This window comes from Neolamprologus brichardi, chromosome 7 (assembly GCF_056152115.1).
Source record: "Neolamprologus brichardi isolate AB-2024 chromosome 7, ASM5615211v1, whole genome shotgun sequence".
Lineage (NCBI taxonomy): Eukaryota > Metazoa > Chordata > Actinopteri > Cichliformes > Cichlidae > Neolamprologus > Neolamprologus brichardi.
The window spans coordinates 62197835-62220481 of record NC_142110.1 but is presented as its reverse complement, the minus strand read 5'-3'; the positions used below and the strand labels follow the sequence as shown (position 1 = coordinate 62220481).

The following is a 22647-nucleotide window of genomic DNA, read 5'->3' as shown; positions in this document are numbered from 1 at the left end:
TGCCCACCTCTGCACTAGAACAAACATCCTTTCCTTACTAGATTGTTCTGTTAAATCACGAGCCTCATGAAGACAAAATTGTGCATTACTTTACAAAGTAAAGAGTTAGAAATCATTAATCATCTCACAGTTCCTCAGCTTCTGAGGATACAACCCCCCTTTGGCTGGGAACCAACCTACAACTGTCTAATAATAACAATAATAATATATCACATCGATTGCTGGGACGTTTTTCAGATTAATGATCACTGGCTTTAATATTGCAGTGACACTTCTTTTTTCTTTCAATTTAAAGAACTTTTAAGCAGATAATCTGTCTAAAGAAACACACCAAACCAGGAATTTAAACTTTCTTTCCCTCCTTCACTAATCTTGGCCCTTCACATTTGTCTCCTGGCCTCCTAGAGAGCTCCAGCCCCCTATGTTGGAAACCACTGAAGTAAAGTGTATAGAAAGAAGTTGGTAGTCGGTTCCTTGGTCATTTTAAACGCCTTGCGCTGATAATTCAGCGCATCCTTGCACCTCATCGGGGACTCTGCTGTAGACCTTCCTCCTCCTCCCCCTCTTTTACACGGACGCGCCCTCCCCTTCAGCGCAGCGGATGAGCGCGCCGTGGATGCTCGCTGGAGTACAGAGCTGCAACGAGGACGGGAGGAGAACACTTTGACCGGCAGCGGGGGAGCGACATCGGGACTCTTCTTTTCTTTGAAAACCTAAAAGATAAAAAAGGAAAACTTTGGAATTTTCGGTGCAAACTTGAAACTTGTGAGGTCGGAGGACGAACTGTGGGGTCAGCATGACATCTCTGATGAACTCTGCGTGCTTGCTCTTCTTGCCTGTTGCTCTGCTTCTGAGTGAGTACTGAAATTTAAGTGACTATGTCGCAACTTGTGTGCGCGAACAGTGTAAAAACTTGAGCATTGCATTTGGGAGAATTTTGAGTAATTTGGGGATTCAAGACTCTGTGCGTAACAGGACGGCGCACGTCCTGACTTTTTAGAGCTTTAGATTAATGATCTTAGGTGATGTGGATGTATGTAGATGTTAAGCTGTGAGAGTTCTCTGTATGCTTCGCGTCTGATCTTAAATGAGGGGGTCCCGTAGCCTTACCTCACTCATCTCGAGCATCCAGCAGAGCATGTGCTGCAGCTGCGGGAGCGATCTGCTCAGAGAGAGCTCGCAGCCGAAAGCTTGGATTAGTGCTGCTTAGTGAGAGTATTTTTCCCACAGCTGGATAAGGGTTCGTTACGCAAACTCACATCGTGCAGTGAGTGAGGTCTGGGTGCATCTTTCCATTTCTTTCCACCCATTTAGTTCCCTTAGCTCAATCGGGTTACTTGTAAAGTAATGCAACGGTAGATATTTAAGATAAACAATAGTTCCCATGTTGTAAAGTGAGACATGTGCAAAGACTTTTAAGTACATTAATTTGGAAAATATTAATTCAAAGCGGCTATACTAGAATTTGGTTAAGGAAATTGCAAAGATTGGTAAAACAGAATTGTCCTTGATGCAACATATGATATCTTTTATTCAGCATTACTTGTCATGTATATTTAATAAATTACAATCCACAGTTTGTAAAAAGACATATTACAGTTGTTTTCAAACAGCTGTGTAGTACTCCTCGAACCCTGATTGGGAAAATAGGTGGATTATCCCTTTAAAGGGGGGCAAAAGTGATGTCTTTGAATTAAAGCTCTAAAATGTTTTAATGGATTTAATGGTCAGCTTTATCAGCGATTTTTTTAAAGCTCTTTTATAAATGTTTGCCTTGTACTAAATATAAATGCTGCTTCTCTTTTTCCTCTTTCAGAAAAATAATTAATAGTTAGATTTTTTTTTGTGAGAACAAAATTTCATTCTCCTATTCTGAATACACGTTCTGTATATGCGTTTTGTTGTGTGGACCACAGAACTGAGTCAGACCGCTTCCTCTTTTCAGTCCAATAATAAAACGTTTTTAGGAGCTATAATTCAGACACTGTTGATCTAAATATAGCTCTCGATGTGCACACACCTTCTCTTTTTGCAAACTTATGATCATCGTCATCATCTTTATCAGCCTTGATCATCTCACGCTGCTGCTGATGTCAGAGAAAAATAAAGACCAGGAGGCGGATGGGACGAGGTTCCCGTGGGAGCGTAACACAGTGGGGGTAAAAAGGACAAAAAAAAAGTCCCACCGATGGGGATAAATGATAAATGAATCCCATCTGTCCCCTTACTCTGCTCAGTGGAGTCTCTGGAGACTCCATTCAGCCCTGCATACTAGCTTACCTGACCAGGAATTACTTCTATGTTGCTGCTGCTGCTGCTGTCTGTCAAACTGCCTCCACAGTCACTCAGTGTTTGTCACAGCTCATTCATGTTACTACAAGGGGACAGAATCAGCTCATTATATATTTATATGGTAGGACTTTTTTTTATATAGAACTTGCAATTGCATTATCTATGAGCAGAGCTTCCAGGCCCGGCACCTTTGACTCACACTGTCTTACACATGCAACCAATTATGTTGCAAATTATTTTTGAAATATGTTTTTGCATGAACATCACACATATTCTAGCAACCTAACAATCTACTGGGTTTTATTTAACCTGCATGGTATTTTTAGTTTGTTGTGCACCTTTACACAGCCCACGGTGCTGTGTCATCCACCGGTGTAGAAAGTCTTCTCAGTGTCTCCAGGAGGCCTCTGCCGGGAGAGTTTCACAACATTTATACTAATATTTTTCACAAGAAATAAGGCAAGCTTTGATAGCCAAATGTAGACACAAAAAGGCTTTGACTGGCAGCGACACTGGATTGCAGTGTACTTCAAGCACTGGCACTTTTCTATGTCTGGATCAAGAGATTCTGAAATGTATCTAGAAGCTATGTGATGATAACTGAAATATCTGAAAGCTGTGGATACAAAATAGAACAGAAGTTTCTGAAACAAATACCTGAAATTGTACAAAAGCTTTTATTATCTGCATTAACTACTGCAATCACATGCCAAAATGTGTGCTGAATTATTTTTTTTAAGCCTTAGTCACTGCTTGTGTCCATGTGTTTTCAGTTTAGAGTATCCTCACTCAAATCATAATCTCACTAAGAAATGGAAAAACAGTGTTTAGTCCCGTCCCATCTGCTTTAATGACGAATAAAGTGCACAGCAGCTCCATAATATTACAACAAGTGTGCCCAAACAGCTCGACAAGAGGCAAAAATTACTGTTTTTCTTAATAACATTCAGCCATATGTAGGCAACAAGATATTTAGTTGCTTTGTAGCTACAGGAAACAGCAAAACATCTTTACAACTGTAGAGACAGCCTAACCAGGGTACTGGCTCATAACAAGGTGCATAATAAGATGCTATAATGCCAGTCAGAAAAAAGTGCAGTGATGTAATACCTGATTTAGATCACTGTAATACATAAGAGAAGAAAAAATGTGAGTATGAAGCCACGTTTTTAAAGATATGGACGTATAACAACGATCATTTCATTACACTTCAGTTTTTCTGCTAGGAAACACTGAGTCACAGTAGCATGAGCATGAACGCAATGTTCATGCTCATGCTACTGTGACATGTACAAATCAACTAATGCAACCTAATGCAAATAGACTTTCATAGACTGTATATTGAAGATGTCTGTAGACAATGCATTCTGTTTAATGCCCAGCAGGGGGCAACCTCTCTGGGAGCAAAAAGAAGTCTGTACAGTTTATCAGGAAATGACAGCTCATTTTGTTCTATGACGTCAACAAACACATTCCTGATGAGTCAGTTACAAGTTTCATGTTTTATTTACTATAATATGATTTTCATATTGTAAATTATAGTCACCAAAAGAATAAAAAAGGAGGATAAAGTGGTATTATTAGTTAGAGTGGGCCCCAACTTATGATAGACAGGTTGCTACAGAATGGCCAGTGACCTTGCAGGACACATGTGAAATGCTAAACTGGACTTCACAGTGACTATTTACATCTTTCATATACAGTGCATACACCACAAAAATTGCACAAAAATGTCAGATGTAGCAAAAATTATACAAATTAAAACCATAATATTTTATTTCTTCTTTCAAAAATTGTCAATAAGCACTCCAGTTTAAAAAGAAATTAATTTTCTAGCAAATATTTAATAGTTCTGGCTTTACAGGGTCAAGTATTCTTCTTCGTAAGTATCCTGGTCCTTCAAGACGTGTTGCAATGAAATACAGGTGTACATTTACTCAGCTTCATGTCTGAAAAAAGGCTTACCTTTCCTTTTATTTCAGAACACACACAAAACCTGTTCCCTAATTTTTCTTACAGTTTATTTAATGCACCAGTTAGCGTGTCTTTAGCACAACTACAATTTACTGTTGTGATCAAAAGTGCCAACGAGAAGTTTTGGTAAGAGCGTGAACAGGTAAAACCTCATCTCAAAACAAGTAGAAGGAGTCAGCTTTAATACGATAAACAGCATTGTTAGAATGCACACAGTGTCTTCTGTTTGTCTGCACTCAGAAAGCTTCAAAAGTCAGGACCAGAGAGGGGGAGAGGTTTCCCCTGGGTGCAGAGCTCCTCTCTGCGTCATCAGCGCTCCAATATTCACATTAAAAGCTGTCCATAGGCAAGAGGGAGATTATATTTGGCTTTTAATTGTTCTCCTCTGGAAACACTTCTTAACTCGCTCCCTCACTCTCCAAGTTCCCTCTTGGTGGGTCGACTCGAGCATTTTCTGTTTTTTGTCACTGCAGTACTGACACATGAAGTGGAATATTCCTCATTAAAATACATTTAAAAGTCTCTTGAAAAATTGCCGGTGCCTGCCATTCGTCCTTCCTTCCTTCATAGCCCCATTTCCTTCATCCTTCTCTTCATTCACTCCTTACTTCTAGCAAACCTCACTTCTCCGTTTCCGCCTTGCATGTCTCCGCAGTCATTTTGATCTCTATGCTGTCCCCCCAATCTCTTCTTTTTTTTTTTTAAATTTCAGGCTTGCTCTATCTCTCGTGTCTACCCTTCCTGCTCCTTTAATCACCCTCCCCCCACCCCAACCATTCCTCCATCCTCTCTCTGTCCTTTCGCATTAGGGATTCACTAATATTGATAAATCTGATCCCAAGAATCCTGCGTCACATTTTTCAAATCAAAGCAAAGCCACTTCATTTCTAGAATTCTTTTTTCAGAAGTTTTAAAATATACATCATGTACCCCACTGTTTGATTTGGTCTCATAAGATCAAAAGCAAAGAAACATCACAGAAACGATTGCTTTCATTTACTTACATTGAGGCCTCTGGAATGGACATATTCAGGGATGTGTGGCTAGCTTATGTCCTCTTGTATCTTCTTTCTTATAATTTGAGAAATATGTATGTCAGTCCATTTTTTGGTCTTACTCTACATCCAAAACCATTCATTCCATCCACCTCTCACTTCCCACATTGACTACTGATGAGTAAATGCAGTGTTAAATCTGATGTCATTTGTTTCTAACCTTCACTGACTGCTACCAGCTCACCTGGGCATGCTTGTTTGGCTGTCTTTATGAGGACATTCATGGACATTTCCTTGATTGTTACCCACAAGTTTAACTATTTTAACTAAAACACAATACTAACTTTAACCCTAATATCAAGTTTTAACCTTCAAACCACAATTTAAAAAATGTTATAACTGTTATTTTTCTCAAAAGATGTTTCTATTCACTTTTTCCTTTGCCAGGTTTCTTGTGACAAATGACTTTAGTAACTCACTCATGTTGTTTAAGCACCTCTGGAAAGAGCTGTAACCCAAAATCTTCACAGCACTGAACAGGCAGAATCACTTTATCAGTGTGTGTTGTGTATATATATATCCTTACATCCTTATAGAAGAACACCGGAAAGTTGTTGCTACAAAACTAATGTTGATTTATTAAATGGGAACTGAATAAGTGTGTGAACACAAAGAACTCAGACAGTCTTGTTCGGCACTACGCTACTAGTCGCAATGTGAATGTGTGAAAATGTTAGTAAGCATGGACAAAAGTGCTTGTATGAATGGCTGTGACTCGGAACCAGTTCATTTACCAGTTCCTATTTACGTCATCCCAAATTGGAGCTTGAACACACAAAAGCTCTAACTAAGAAGTAAGTTTATGTTATGTAACCAAAAAAGAAAATGACCAATCAGAGAGAGAGAAACAGCAAGAAAAGGAAAACAAGCTTAAAAATTAATCCGGCCAGGTGAGGCGAATCTGCCGCCTGGGTTAGGCTCTCTCACTGGGCCATGCAAACATTCACGCACCTCCAAAGCCGATTATTATGACACTGACGCAGGTTTGGTCCATACACCCACCCTTCCTCCCCTCCGCCACTGCCACCATACTGTAAATCACAAGTAACGCAACTAAATAATTCACAAGCACTTAATCTGTCCAAAGTCTATAGCAAACACGCGGAACACAAAAAGACACGCAAACACAAGCACGCAAGCATTTGTGTCCTTTGTGATCTTCACCAGGTGGATTGTTGGTGTAGGTGTGAGTGTGTTTGTGTAGCCAAAAAGTGAAAGTTTGTGTGTACTCCCTACAAGAATTGGATTAAGACCATTTAAACAAGCTTTGTGCATTTGTGTGAGTTTCTCTAACAAATCCAAGTAATGAAGTACCAGCCAAGCATGACTCCTTTCTCCTTATCCCCAAATATGCCTGAGCATGAATATTCATGGTCACACACATACATACGGTTTGTAAGAGCTGTATTGCATCGTGCTCAAGCACACTCCCTCACACACACATCCAAACTACAGAGGAGTAACTATTCCTTATTGTAATCACTCAATTGAAATTCATCCCTTGCTCTGACTGTGGTCACGTGTGGGACTCATGTAATGGGTGGACACAGATGGAAGTATTGTAATAGATATTGCCCCCCCCTCCATAATTTCATGCGTTCTTATCATTGTTACGTTATGCATTCAGTTCTTTATTACTATTTCTGACACATACTGTGCTCACTGGCAATCCAGCTAGGATATTCTGATCAATGATGATTCCCATAGGTGGTGCTCATTCAGGCACTGAATCGGGCAGCTTTGGGGTCCTACTGCACAGATAGCCTGCAGAGTGCAGCTACGCTGAACTGAAGTGCTTGTGTTTTGTATTTGCAGGTGAGCACAAGTAATGTGTTGATAAACAGAATGATGTTGACGTATGAGAAATGTATTAGAGTAAGGTACTGTCATTAATGGAACACAACGCTAATGTCGGAGTTTTCGATTTACATGATGTACCTGAACTGGTGTTAAACAGGACGTCACATCGCAAATGATTAATAAGGGGATCGAGAGGGTAGTGTCCATGCGCAACAATACTAGTTGGAGGAGCATGCGAGTGTGCAGAATACTGTAATATGAACATTGGTAGGAAAATACTGAGTAAATGAGTACTTTGTTAACACACGTTCAGTAGTTATGTGTAAAGGGGTCCTGTGTGCTCTACTGCACAGATAGCCTGCAGAGTGCAGCTACGCTGAACTGAAGTTTTGTATTTGCAGTTGCAAATGAGCAAGTAAAGAGAAAGATTCTGAACTCATGCACGCCTGGAAGTGTCATTTGTCCAAGTGTGCAACAAATATTGGAGGCACCGCTGGGATTATTAACGTCGTGTCCAGCCTGATGAAAATAAGGAAGAGGCATTTCTACAGCAACCACGATGGACCTCGAGGAGCTGGCAGAGACTGTGTCCCAAACACTCTGGAACCTACAACTCGACCAACTCAAAGGGGTGTGTGCTGAAGCTAAAATTCCTAGTGGAAATGTCACAACAAGACAAGCGTTAATAAAATTAATTACAGAATCTATGGACAAGGTTATTAATGATGAAGAGCAGGATGTTGCACTCTACTATCTAAAGAAAATGTTAGAAAGTGTCGACCCATCGATGGGGAGCACCAGAAAGACAGAAAGTGGAGGAAATACAACAAGCTCGCCACAGGGAACTCAGGAAACAAGGGAAAAAGTTGATTTAGCAGAGAGATACGCACAGCTCCAGAGAAACAGCGAAGCACTGCAGGAAGAAATTAGGAGGCTGAGTGAAAGGGTGGAGAGAACACCACCAAGTCAGCCAACCACCCCACAAAATGTGTTTCCTGTCGCAGCCAACCGCCTTTCGGAAGTGACGGTAAGGAGGGAATTCAAGATCTGTGGTCAAATTGGAGAGAAGGGCCAAAAGGACAGACTCTCATACACCAACCTGACGCATCAGATTAACAGAGGTCTGAACAAAGGACACAGTGAAACGGAGGTTATAGAGGCTGTAGTGAAGTCTGTCAGCCCAGGTTTGAGTCTTAGAGACATGCTTGAGATAAAACGTGACCTCCCCCTCCTCCAATTGAAGGCCATATTAAAGGGGCATTTTAAAGAAGACAGCACAAAAGATTTGTATCACAGACTAGTGAACATCACACAAGACAGCCGTGAGTCTCCTCAAAACTTCCTCTTCAGAGCGATTGAGTTAAAAGAGAGGCTGCTGCTCGCATTGGAAAACACAGGGTCCGATGAACAATACAGCCCTGAGCTCATCCAGAAGAAATTCTTGAGGTCGGTTAGTACTGGGCTACTGAGTGACCCTATCAAGTTTCAGCTCAAGCCCTATCTGGATGACCCTCAGGTGACAGATGAGACCCTCATTGATAAGATGAATGAAGCAGCTAGTGTTGAATCAGAAAGGCAATTGAAGCAAAAGAAAACTACAGGCAGCAAATCTGTAAAAGTAAATAAACTCCAGATGGAAAGGCCAGCCAGTAAATTGGGTCTGGGTGTAGCCGAAACTAGGTTGGGGACTCAAGAGCAATCAGCTGAAGTGGTGAAACCCAAGAGCCGCAGAACACCTGTTGTAGCTGCTTCCCGAGAGTCAGAGCTGCATAGAGAGGAGATGGCTGAATTAAGGAGGAGCATCACCACCCCTCAAGGCCCCACTCACCCACTAAGAACCAATGGGAGGAGGGGATGTAAGGCATGCCAGGAGTAGGGAACCAATGGTAGGTGTGAACACTGCTTCAAGTGTGGCCAGCCAGGACACCTCTCCGGAGGCTGTAGAGAGCGAAGGGGGGCAGCAAAAAGATCGGAGGGCACTCAAGCGGCAATCCAGACCATTGCCCCTCCCGAATCATTAATTCCCATCCATGCTGAAGCAGACGACAAGTTGCATGAACTGCTTTGGAATCGAATAAGACAGCTGGAGGCAGAATTAGAGCAGAGTGGCAAGGCTAAAGAGACTGTGGGTGCCACGTATGCCAGTCATCTCTCACTCCGCTGTTGGGCTAAGCTGAGAGCCCTGATCGGGAAGAAGTGTATGATGGATTGTTTCTTTGAAGGGGTTGAAACACAAGCATTGTGGGATACAGGTTCACAGGTGACTATCATTAATGAGAACTGGAGGAAGTCCTGCTTTCCACATATCCAACTGAGAAGTGAACTCCTAGGTGAGGATGAGGCTCTGGTGGGCAAAGCAGCGAACCAAACACACATACCCTTCGCAGGTTGGGTTGAGCTAAAATTTAGGCTGGGATCAACTAGAGATCCACAGCCAGAGTTAGTTGTCCCCGTGCTTGTCTCAAAAGAGCCAGGAGTAGCAGAGCCATTGGCTATAATATGATTGAGCATTTTGTAAAGGATGGAATGGAGCAGCATCCAGACGTTACACCTGCTGTGGCAAAGGAAGCCTTCTCGATTAATTGTAAGAAAGTGGAAGTGCTAATTAACATTGTGCAGCGCTGCTACAAAAATGATGAGGAGGGTGTGGTGAAATTTGGGAGACAAAAGATAGTGATTCCAGCTTACCCTCCTCCCTCATGTAGTGTTGGGACGACTACAGCAAGTGAAGGCTATTTACCCAGTAGACGTAAGACCAGTAAGTGCTGAAAACATGGGCAATTTGATGTGTGCTAGTGAAAACACAGGGAGTACCGTCAGCGCCCCAGAACAGCACAAAGGGGAGTATGAAGTGGTGTGCAGTTGCAGCCAAGATTTATGGGACCCACCTGTGTCAGTTGATCACCTGACCCCAGATCAGCAGGAGCAGGTGAGAAAAGTCCTGCGTGAAGAGTCTGCTGCATTTTCAAAAGATGAGAGTGATGTGGGATGCATCCCCTCCCTGAAGTTAAAGATCAGATTGAATGACACAACCCCAGTAAGACGCACATACATCTCAGTCCCCAAGCCACTCCACAAGGAGGTGAAGGAGTATTTGGAGGACCTGTTGAACAGAGGATGGATTCAGAAATCCCGATCCCCCTACTCATCACCCATCGTCTGCGTGCGCAAGAAGGATGGAAGTCTGCATCTCTGCGTGGATTACCATGAGTTGAACCGGAAATCCATTCCTGACCGTCACCCCATCCCTCGTGTTCAAGACATGTTAAACAGCCTGACTGGGAGTGCATGGTTCTCAGTGTTGGACCAGGGCAAGGCGTACCACCAGGGCTTCCTGGAGGAAAGTAGCAGACCCCTCACAGCCTTTATCACACCTTGGGGCTTATATGAGTGGGTAAGGATTCCCTTTGGTTTGTCCTTGGCTCCAGCAGAGTTCCAGCGCAGTATGGAAGAGTGCCTTGCAGGCTTGAGGGATGAAATATCTCAGCCAGATCTGGATGACAATTTGGTCCACAGCAGATCATTTGAGGACCACCTGGGTGATCTGAGGGAGGTCCTGCGCCGCTATCAAGCGCACGGGGTGAAGCTAACCCCCAAAAAGTGTGAAGTGTTCAAGGACAAGGTGAAATTCCTGGGAAAGATTGTATCCAAAGATGGCTACTGCATGGACCCTGCTGAATTGGCACCAGTGCAAGCACTAAAAAACTGCAAACCTGAGACTGTGGGAGACCTAAGGAAAATGTCGTAGTATGACAGGAAAGGGTTTCCTGTCATACTACCGCCCCTACATTTCAAACTTCTCACGCACTGCCAAGCCACTATACCAGCTGCTATCGACCGGAAAGATTTAAGTGATTACTGACAGAAGATCAACGGTAATCAGGCATAAAGGACAGCGGAAAAAATCAGACCAACTCCACTCAAGCCAGCCAATCACATGGACGAAACAACACCAGGCAGTGCTATGCCAGCTTATATAACACCTGCTGAGTCCACCACTCCTGGCATACAATGACTTTGAAAGACCATTTGTGCTGCACTGCGATGCCTCTCAAGAAGGGCTTGGTGCAGTCCTGTGCCAGAGACAGCAGGGCCAACTGGTTGTCATTGGGTATGGGTCGAGAACTCTAACAGCTCCAGAAACTAACTACCACCTCCACTCTGGAAAACTAGAGTTTCTAGCAATGACGTGGGCAATCTGTGAGAGGTTTCGGGAGTATCTGTATTACGCACCTTCTTTCACAGTGTATACAGATAACAATCCGTTGACCTATGTCCTGACTACAGCGAAGCTAAATGCTACAACACACTGGTGGGTTGCTGAGCTAGCCGATTTTAACTCAATCAAGTATCGGCCGGGAAGGGCTAATGGCGATGCCGATGGTTTATCACGGATGCCACTAGACATGGAGGAGTACATGCGCACATGCTCGCAGGAAATTAAACCAGAGGTAATCACACCTGCAACACCGGCGCTTCAGCTGAAATTCCATGAACATGAACCATGGATGTGTCCGGCTACCATAACCACAGCATGTGCTGAGTAATGGCCTCAGTGACACAGATCTCCAAAGAGACACTAAAGAAAGCACAGGAGGATGATCCAGTCATTGGCAGGGTGCAAGAATATGTTATGATAGGACAATGGCCTCCTTGGAGAGGAAGAGACAGGGGTGAAGACACTTCAGTTCTAAGCCAGGAAAAGAGTAAGCTGTACCTTGACAAAGACAACATCCTGTACAGGAAATCCGCTGCTCAAGCTCAGCTAGTGTTACCCACAAAATTCCATCAGCATCAGCTGGTGTACAAGGAGCTCCATGAGGAAATGGGACATCTCGGAGTGGAGCGGACACTCGCCTTGGTCCGTGATCGATTCTATTGGCCACATATGCAAAGACATGTGGAACATTATTTGACCAAGGTGTGCAGTTGCTTGAAACGGAAACGTCCAGGCAAACCAACCAGAGCACCGTTGGTCAACATTGTCACCACATACCCTTTTGAGATGGTCTCAATAGACTTCCTGCATCTGGAGAGTTGTAAAGGAGAATATGAGTACATTCTAGTTGTGATGGATCATTTCACCCGGTTTGCACAGGCATACGCATGCACCAACAAGTCAGCAAGAACAGCAGCAGAAAAGATCTTTGGAGATTTTGTGCTCAAATTTGGATTCCCTGCCCAGTTCCATCATGATCAGGGAAAGGAGTTCGAGAACCAGCTGTTTGCCACCCTGGAAAGGTACTGTGGAATCCAGGGGTCACGCACAACACCTTACCATGCAGCGGGGAACGGTCAGGTGGAGAGATACTTCTCGGACACTTCTTTCCATGTTGAGGAGCCTGGCAGATGAAGCCAAGGCAGACTGGAAAAACTCCTTGAGCAAAGCGATGCATGCGTATAACTGCACACGCATTGAAGCAACAGGATATGCCCCATATTATCTTCTCTATGGCAGAAACCCCCGCCTACCAGTGGACATCATGTTTGGCCTGGTTCCAGGTGACCAGAGTACTTCTTACAGTGATTATGTCCGTAAGTGGAGAAGTAGGATGCAAGAGGTATACAGATTGGCATCAGAAACAGCTCAGAAAGAGAGGAACAGAGCGAAAAGGCAGTACGATCGGAAGGCTCATGGAGTAGAACTGCAACCGGGATGTCGAGTGCTAGTATGGAACTTCAGAGACCGGGGTGGGCCTGGAAAACTAAGGTTCTTACTGGGAGGAGTGAATACATGTTGTGTTAGAAAGAAAGCACAAAGATAGCCCTGTCTATGCCGTACAGCCAGAGAGAGGACCAGGGAAAGTGAGAGTTCTGCACAGGGACCTCCTACTGCCCTGTGACTTTCTCCCCGTTCAGGAGGAGAAGCTGGAGAAAAACAAGAATGGGAAGGAGGATGCCAAACAACAAAGAAAAGGAAAGACCCAAGAAAAGCAGCAGGAGAGTGACCACGACAGCAGTTCAGAGGATGAGGGTGACTGGGGAATTATCACCACACAATCTGCAGAATCACCCACCCAGATCAGAAGTCAGCTGAGGGCAGAGGCAGAGGAGTTCCAGCCAGAAGAAGCCAATGGAGAACTGTCAAGTGGTGGTGTCAGCAGCGAGTGCCTAGACGAGGGTGAGAAAGGTGGACTGGAGTCAAGTGCAGAGGAGGAGGCAGGGTGAAGTGAGCTGTCTGGGGAGGAGAACGGAAGAAGTCAAGAACAGGTGTCGTCATCTGATGAAGAAGACGAGGGAGAGCCCAACTCACAGCCAGTTCCCACAAGAAAGTATCCTTTTCGATGCAGAAATCCACCCAAGACACTCACGTATGACACCTTAGGTCAGCCGTCAGACATAAACAGACACAAATAATGTCCATAGCTAAGAAAAAAAAAAACTAAGTTCATTGTCACATGTTGAGTTTACTGTGGTGACAGTTTAAACAGAAAATGTTCACAGTAGCAAATGTTAAAAAGAGCAAATTTGACAGAGCAACAACTGCATATATTAGTTCAATAGTTCACATTAGTTAAACAGGGAGTACCAGAACCAGACTAGCTACACATAGAGAGATACTGGCTTGTATGTGAGATATACAGCAGTAAATGTGTGTCTGTGTAAAAGGTTACATGGTAGAGTGATAGGTCTACACCTTCAGTCTGATACAGAGCACGCCTGAGTGGCGGAGAGACTTTACAGACATTGCCTGGCCAGTAGTGTCTGTTGCTGGTACATTACATAAAGGGGGAGATGTATGTCATGCCAAAGACGGTTACCGGACAGAAAGTATCTTTAGAGGCTGACTCCCAGTGAAGCTACTGCTGTAACCTTCTGTTGAAGACGTGCATTCTGGGAAATCTCTAATTCTGGGATGACGTTCATTTTTGGAGGGGAGAGTGTGGGACTCATGTAATGGGTGGACACAGATGGAAGTATTGTAATAGATATTGCCCCCCCCCCCTCCATAATTTCATGCGTTCTTATCATTGTTACGTTATGCATTCAGTTCTTTATTACTATTTCTGACACATACTGTGCTCACTGGCCGTCCAGCTAGGATATTCTGATCAATGATGATTCCCACGGGTGGTGCTCATGCAGGCACTGAATCGGGCAGCTTTGGGGTCCTGTGTGTTCTACTGCACAGATAGCCTGCAGAGTGCAGCTACGCTGAACTGAAGTGCTTGTGTTTTGTATTTGCAGTTGCAAATGTGCAAGTAAAGAGAACGATTCTGAACTCATGCACGCCTGGAAGTGTCATTTGTCCAAGTGTGCAACACATGCGTGCTGATATGTGGCAGCTAAAACTGAGTTTTTAATCTGATAGCATATGTTTGAGCTTTTTTTTAGCTCATATTTGTTTCATGGAGACCTTACCCATAACCACCACACATAGAAATTTCAGCTTTTAAGTGGCTTTTACCACATGAGACTGAAGCAAGTACCAAACTGCAATAATGAGCCATGAGTGCTAACTCCAAAATCAAGTTTTCTCATGAAATTTATATTTATTCATATTTCTTATTGTATTTTATTGTGTTTTTCCCATTATAATGCCACTTTTCTAATCCTTATGCTTGTGGTGGTTTTTAGAAAAATTCTGTAAGTAATCAGCCAATAGGTCTTATAGAGACTTAATAATTTTGAGTTCATTTTATCTATGGCTTGTTGTTGGGCTCATTGTATTAGGGAGTGCGATTTCCATTTTTTGTGTTTTTTAAGTAAATACTTTTTTATTTTTTTTAATGGTTTCCACTTTTAATGCACTCTGTATGTAATAGTGTGCACAAACTATCACTCCTACCACTAACATACCAATCATGTTGTCAACAAAAGCTATGTCCTCCAATCAGATTTGATGTGCGACTCATCTTGGCTTCAGCTGGAGGAGATAATATTGAACATAAAGGCATTTTGTACAGCCTTGATGATTCTGCTTGAGCTTAAAATTTGTCTTATAAGGACTTTTTGTTCCAAAAGGCAAGCTGATCCCCAAAGTGTGACTGTGTTAACAAATTAACGCTCTCACACGAGTCACACAGGTACCCACACAGAGAGAAAGAGGAGAACAATGGGTGTCCAAGGTCAGTGGAGCTTCTTTTTTTATCCTGTAGTGTGCATCTACACACACACACACACACACACACACACACACACACACACACACACACACACACACACACACACACACACACACACACACACAACCTTCAATTTTGTTGATTGATAAAAAAAAAAAATTTGTGATGAAAATTGAATAAAAAGTAATACATGATGACAAAATCTATGATGCTTTCATCAACCGAAAAAAACTAGCTGACAATATTCTGGACAGACGAGATCCAATCAGACGTAATCTCTTTGTGCAGTAAAGTTAGACATTTAATTTTTTACATTTTCTTTGCAAATGGTATAATTTGTTCCTGTACTCCTTGCTTATCCTGAAAACGTGACCAAATGTCAACACTTGGTATGAATGCGACGAGTGGACATATGGACGCATATTTAGACTCACTCTATGATAATCTGATGATATTTAATCGACAAAAACCTAAACTAATTTGGATCCCTAAATTATGACTAAAAGTTAATCAAAATCAAAATCTGCTGTCAAAACTAACATGCTAACACACAACAGGGGAGTCCCACAATGCTTACACACAAGTGAGTTACACCAACTCTTGCATAAACCATTATTATATACTTAACCCTAAAATCAAGGCTTCAAATAGCCCCTTGACGTTGTGTGAGAAAGTTAGGACCAGCCGAAACGTCCTCTCTGTCCTCAATGTCAAAAAACTTATGCTGGTCCTCACAAAGATAGCAAAACACGTCTACACACACTCAAATACACAAGTCCTCTGGGAAGAGGTGCAGAGAGACTTGGCTCTCACCGAGAAAGAAGCAGAGGTAAAAATTGCAATGCAGTTTACAGAAACACAATACAAGAGTAAAGTAAGAGAAGTATTATGGAGGTGAGAGGCAGAGGACAAGTAGAGAGAGAAGGAGGAGGATAGAGGAATTGAGAGGCACAGAGAGATCAGGACCTGTATTTATCAAGCCTGTCAGAAAAAGGCGAACCATCATGGATCACTGACCGCAGCCTCCGGACAATTCAATTTAATATGATCTGAAGCCAACAAAAGAGGTCCTGCAAAAGCTCTCCAACTCTGGAAACTTTGACTAAAAGCCAGCACAGGGAGAAACAGAAAGACAGAAATGGAAGGAGAAAATGTGTACACAGAAAATCTTTTTCCCACAGGTTCAAAGGAAGACTTCTTTGACATGGGCACATTAGCAGTGTAAACAGAGACAAGGAGGCGCGAAGTGACTGATGATATTGTCATTAGTCAAAATGTAATCAGGCATCCCCCTGAATGGGCTGAAAATGTGATAAAGCCTGTTAGTGTAATAAATGGCCAGATTATGTAGCATCTTTAGATTGATAATGTTCTCATCTAATCCCTGATGGGGAGGACATTACACAGCAATACTGCAGTCAGCTGCTGATGTAAAAAGCTTCTGTGACAGACCGCTGCAGCAGCGGTCCGAAATCCTATGCTCAGTACTTTGCTCATTAGTGACCTTTGTAGGATGCTGGGGATACCTCCTCTAATGCATTCTGTTATACAAAATCCCAATTAGGATTATTTACATGTAATAATTAAAATGTATTAAGTCAAACTAATATCTAAAGTGAATATTTCTGATTTACATTCAGCAAGTCTTTTGCAGGTTTCTGAACAGTTTTGTTAGTTTGAAGCTTGCCGTGTGTTTTGAGTGTATGCATGGTGCTGCAGATAAGAGAGGAAGTGGTTCGAATAAATGTACACAAGCTGAGGATGAGAAGTGACTCGAGCATTAATAAAAGATGTGCATGCCTCTGCGGATAAACATATATGCAGGCTTGCAGCTGCCGCGGCGTACCTGTGTGTGTGTGTTTGCACGCATGCACGAACGCCTGCGTGTCTGTGGGACGGAGGTGAAGTGGACAGAGCTCAGGAGTGTGTTTGCGGGGCCGAGGGCTTTGAGGCTTTGAGATGGAGAAAGAAAAGAATCGACCGCAGACTCCTTTAGAAACCAGTCAAGATGAACCTGACACAGGCGAGGGGAAGCGAAAAGCAAGCCGATCAGAATTTCAAACAAAAGAAAATCAAAGTTTTGAAGGTTGAGGAAAATACATCTGTCTGTCTGCTTGTCGACAAGTGAATCATCCTACACAGACATTTAGAAATATATAGCTGTCTCAATGTTGGGTATTTAATAACTTGTCACCCTAACATAACCTAAACCTATGATGCTTTGGTTCTCAACCATTTTCTTTTATATTTCATTCAAAACAGTCTTTGAAATATGCTTTAGTCTGGCACAGTTTATGTAGTGGTCTTTTGTATGTAGTATTTTCTCTTCACCTTTTCAACTTCTTGTCCTCAGAAGCAGTACAGTATCCTCTGCACATCTGAACTTCTTCCAACAGATTTCAGCTCTTGCTTAATGTTCGCTTTTTCCTGAATGCTGATCGTTCTCACACAACATTTTGGACACGGTAAAAGTGGTTACAACATGTGGCTAAGGCAGGAAGCGTGGGTGTGGGTGCCTGGCTGGAATCGAACAGCATGGAGGCTGTCCTCCCTGGGGAAAAAAACGTCAACAGATCACTTGTACAAGCTACTATAGCTCATACTTAGATTTTAAAGCTGGACATCACATGTCCAGCTTTAAAATCTGTGTAATAAGATACATATGAAATATGAACTGGTGTCATAACATTTTGACTGGGTTTAACGCTGCACACTGGTAACCAGGAAAATGGGGCTTTCTAATAAATGTTTACTATTTGGACCCCACCGGGGATTTTTTCTGCCTAAACTTAACCAAACTACAAGTAAAAGGCATAAAAAACATTAATTAAATTTTTATCAAGTCCCCAGAAGAGACTCTGATCTCCTGATGGGAAGTTTGGTGTGTTCGTGCCACCACCAGCCTACTTACCCCCTGATGTTTCAGTCTATTAAAGTCAAACCCTCTTATACGTCCTTTTAGGCATGTCTGCATTCTTATGCAGCAGGAGAAAACAACAAACGTAATTACTAATTGTTGCTTTTATGTCTGTACATTCCTGTATTATACTAATATTTAATTGTTGCTGACATAATGTTAACAATGAACAGTGTCAGACATTGGGTGTGAAGCTGAAAAAAGGAAAATCAGAGGAACAATGTACTTGGTTTTTATATAAACAGAGACTCATTCACCTCATTCAAACTTGTGAAACACTCAGGCAGGCTGCATGTACATACAGTCAAAGCAGGCCGAGCTAAAGTCCAGGTTTTACATGCCACATGGGTAGAACAAGATCAAAAGCGAATACCACATAATGCATACAATAATAGTAAGAGCAAAAGAACAAAATAGCCTGTAGAAGTGAGAGAATTCACAAGTAGTTTAACTATAAAATCATCACTAAAAAGCAGATGAAAAAATTGCTTTTCCATTTAAAAACACAAAGAAAAGGAGAAGAACTGATAAGTGAAAGATTGAGCGGAGGACCCTGAGGGAACTTATCAGAGGATCTTAATGGCCTGGGAGCAGATAGGAGGAGGGTGACGGGCTCTGCTAGGTTTGTGGGTGCCATACCATAAAGTTTTAAAAACAAAAGCGTCTTGAATCTAGATGATAGTCGTCGTCTTTTTCATTGACCTTTTATAAGTCATTGCAGTGATAACTGCTTTATTCCAGCAATGAAAGGATGTTATGCATCATCACTAGCATAAAGCTGTGATCCCAAGTTGATGTGAATGTACCTGCAGAACAACTTCAAGAACTAGTAGGTGTAGCTTTGAAACCTTGAAAAAGATAATTTAAACATCATTTAATGTAATCAACCTAAAGATTTTAGCTGCTCATCCATTAATGGCTATAACGAGGAACTATATCAGTTTAGCTTTTGCTGAGCGACTCTTGAATTGTGTCAAATGACGACCACTAAAATTTTAAACAAAAATCCCAGCTTGTTGTAAAGTAATCCCTTTGATCTGAGAGCTCAAACTTCAGTCTAAATGCTTTTTAAACTCTTGACCCTGCATGATGTCAGTGAGAGGGGATATCCCTAATTTGGTCATCTCAGGCACAGAACTCTTACTTGGAGCATAGAAGCCCCACCCATTTGAAATCCTTTTTAGGTAGCCAATCAGAAGAAAGGTTGCTTAAAGGGAGCGGAAAGGAGCTATAACAGCTTATTTCATGAACTCCAGCAAGGCCCAGTATGAGATAACAATGATTATTTTGACCTTTGAATCATGCAAAGCTACACTGCTAGAGCCTATGAATAAAAGCATGAAGGTGGGAATCACCATAATAGGTCATCTTTAAAAGTAAACAGATCAGAGTTGCTGACATTTGTGTTATTTAACTTTCCTCACTGCTTTTACAGTAAGAATTATGGCCACTGTTTTTACCTTTTTTAAAATAACTGGCAACCATTTTTAAATGGTTTGGGGACTGTTACATGGCTAACATTTACACATGCACACAACTACATATACATGTAAATGAAAGCTAACATATTTATCAGTACAATTCCAGGTTGTCACATTAGAATCACAGACGCAGAATCGAAACAAAACTATTTAGAGTTGTGCAATTTACTCGTGCATTCGGTTATTGGAAACATAAAAACAACAACAGGGACAGGAAGACTGAAGTTAGGGTTTTATATGTGTCAGCTGAAGATGTCAACTGACTCTCAGTAGAACGGATCATTTAAACTTAAATAAAAAGCAAATAAAGTTTAAATGCCCATTTAATTTGAGAAATGTATTTAAATAGAGTCTGAAAGATGAATAATTCAGAAATGAATTAGTCGATTGTGCATTATGGCAGTTATGACTGAGTTTGTCCTTACCTGCTACTGAAAACATCATAATCAGCATTTCAACTTGGACATTAAATTTTAAAGCCATATTGTCGGGGTTGGCTGGTGTTGACAGGGCCCAAATGCAGGACACAGAGGAAGGTGAACTAAGCAGAAAATGAGCTTCTATTTGGCTGATGAACAAAGAATTACCATTTGGAAAAAAAATGAGGAGCAAATACTGAGAAACAGGTAAGAAGAACAGAAAAGAGGCACAAGCGAAAGTAATCTGACAAAGACAGGACGCAAAAATAAAAACAGGACATGGGAAAAATATTCAAAATAGTTTTAATTACATTTGTAACTATTTTAAATATGTAAAAAGACAAATAATTCACACTGAGACAAGATTAACCCTGAACAAACTTGACAACAGACCGTGCGACATATAGTCACGGCAGAGGGAGGCAAAGATGGGGAAACATTTGCAAGACTGGAATAGTAACGAAACCAACACTCAAAAGTAGAGCTCGGGAACTGCAATATATTCTGGGTAGTCACCGCCATGTCGATGAGGCAAAACCAAAAAATGATGAACACCAACAGGTAATAATGGGGGAAAAACGCTGAAATAAAAAAAGAATGCTAAAAAAACATCAAAATAGAGAGAGCAGATCAGAGATACACAGAGAAACTAAAAAAGACAAAAGAGTGTTATAAGAAAGGGTTGATACGCATGAACCATATGAAGATTGGGTGCTTTATTTTTAGGATTATCGATGTTCAAGTTTCCAGAGATTTTCTCTAAAACCATGTGTGGTGAGTATCTACACATCTAACAAGTTAAGAATGATAAATCGCTTAAAAACTCATGCCTGTGGGACTCATTCAGACACTCCGTGCCACTGAGCCATGCCTCTGTGCATGCATCCCTATATGGACAACACAAAGACACTTTGTATATTGCTTGTTTTATTTAATATTTAATAATATACAATAATAGTTTCTGTCTTTTTCAATTTTGTTTTTCAGGTTTTATATCTCACAGAACTACATACTTAGTTAAGAATTTATTTAAAATTCAGCTTGGATCCCTTTGTATCAATAATAATTGTTCAAGAAATTTTGGGATTTTGAGTGTTTGAAAAACACTGAATTAAATCAAAGTACCACATGGCTGCTGCTGTTCTTTGCAGCCTGTGTTAGTCTATTCCAACAAGTTCCCTGGACACACATTTTCAGTTTTTCCACTTTCCTGGGCATGATTTCTCATCTGTCCAATAATTTGTTTCACTTCTATTATATGTTAACTTCCAAGCCTATCTATTTGGCTGCAGGGTAATTGGTAACCCTTCTATAGACTCTGGACAAAGTTTAAGCTATGGCCTAAACATAAAAGCTGTTGAAATGCATTAGTTTAAAAAATTAAAGTGACTGCCAGGAAACAAAACAAACAAACAAACAAACAAAAAAGGCATGAAAATTCATGTATTAACTCAAAGTAATAGATTACTTTTTCACCAACTCCTTCACATTTGTGACACAGCTTGACAGCATTATCAAGTCTTTTAATCTAGGTCATCTAAATTTTAATTTTATCTATTGTCTTTTAACAATTTAAGTGCACGAGTGGGTTGTGCAGAGTTCTGGTTATGCATTCTCATGAAACAGTCTTAAAATTTCTTTCTTTCTCTTGGTTTGATAGTTTAATTAAGTATAGTACAGTGATTCAGGTTGTCTTAAACGTAGGATTAGGTAGCGTGAAGTCAAATTCTTTCACCAGAACATCTAAAACGGCACCGCATAATTTTATAGTTGCCATTTTCTAAAGGGTGTTTCTGCATTTAGGTTGCGTGACTGCAGTGTATCATGCTCACTCTTTGTCTTATGGGTTTGACAGCAGCTGTAATGGTTATGGACTGGGAGGGGAACCCAACTCAAGGCGGTGGGCAGGTGCAATTACACATGTCATGTCTGACCACGTCACCCATTTAGGGCACAAACCATGAAAACCTGTTTGTGAGTTTGTCTACTTCTGAATCCCAGGAGACTCTGCAAGAGTACAGGCTGCAAGCTGACAGTGTGTGTGTGTGAGTGTGTGTTTCTGTGGCTCAGTGGATCTTTCCGCAAACAGATCGTATGTGTGTTTGCTTGCTTTTGTGTATGCATGCTCCCCTGTGTGCTGTGCATCTGGGGAGCGGGGCGCTAACAGTGATAAGTTACAGCAGCAGCTCCAGGTGCTGGAGTCAATAAAAGCTCATTAACTCAACAAGAGGGTCAGTGGTTCCGTCCACCACAATATACCTCCCACTTTGTCTTCTTCACAGGGTGCAGAGATGTGTGTGTGTGTGAGTGTGCGAGAGGATGGCTGCGTTTTCCTTTGCATATGTGTGCATGTGTAAGCTGCCGGATCAATGATACTGCACGGTTTGTTTCCTCTGACTTTGCAAAGATGGAGAGGGAGGAAGTGGAGGATGGAGGATAGAAGGAATGCAAGCAATTTGACCAATAATAACAGTGATCGTGAGAATTTCTCATTATGCGTTGCACCAATTTACAGATTGGTTTCTGACAGAGTTTTGCGTCACTTCATTTCAGCATGAATTTCAGAAACTGTTTAAGATAAATAAGATAACTAACGTTCCTTTTTGTACAATATATATATATAATTTTTTTATCATGGCCAAA

The 22647-nt window shown here is 41.7% G+C and overlaps 2 protein-coding genes across 2 annotated transcripts in view; both read left to right on the top strand.

The window, feature by feature from the left end:
• Nucleotides 1-655: 655 nt before the first annotated feature.
• Nucleotides 656-22647, top strand: part of nrn1la (neuritin 1-like a) — a 103416-nt gene continuing 81424 nt past the window's right edge. Inside the window, exon 1 of the mRNA XM_006797411.3 lies at nucleotides 656-854. Within this exon, the coding sequence (XP_006797474.1) occupies nucleotides 797-854 (58 nt within the window). The 5' untranslated portion in view covers nucleotides 656-796. The remainder of the gene's footprint in view (nucleotides 855-22647) is intronic.
• Nucleotides 7379-8997, top strand: LOC148102276 (uncharacterized). Its single transcript, XM_087844478.1, has 2 exons — nucleotides 7379-7388; nucleotides 7655-8997. The coding sequence occupies exons 1-2, from the start codon at nucleotides 7379-7381 to the stop codon at nucleotides 8995-8997; spliced, it is 1353 nt and encodes a 450-aa protein (XP_087700604.1).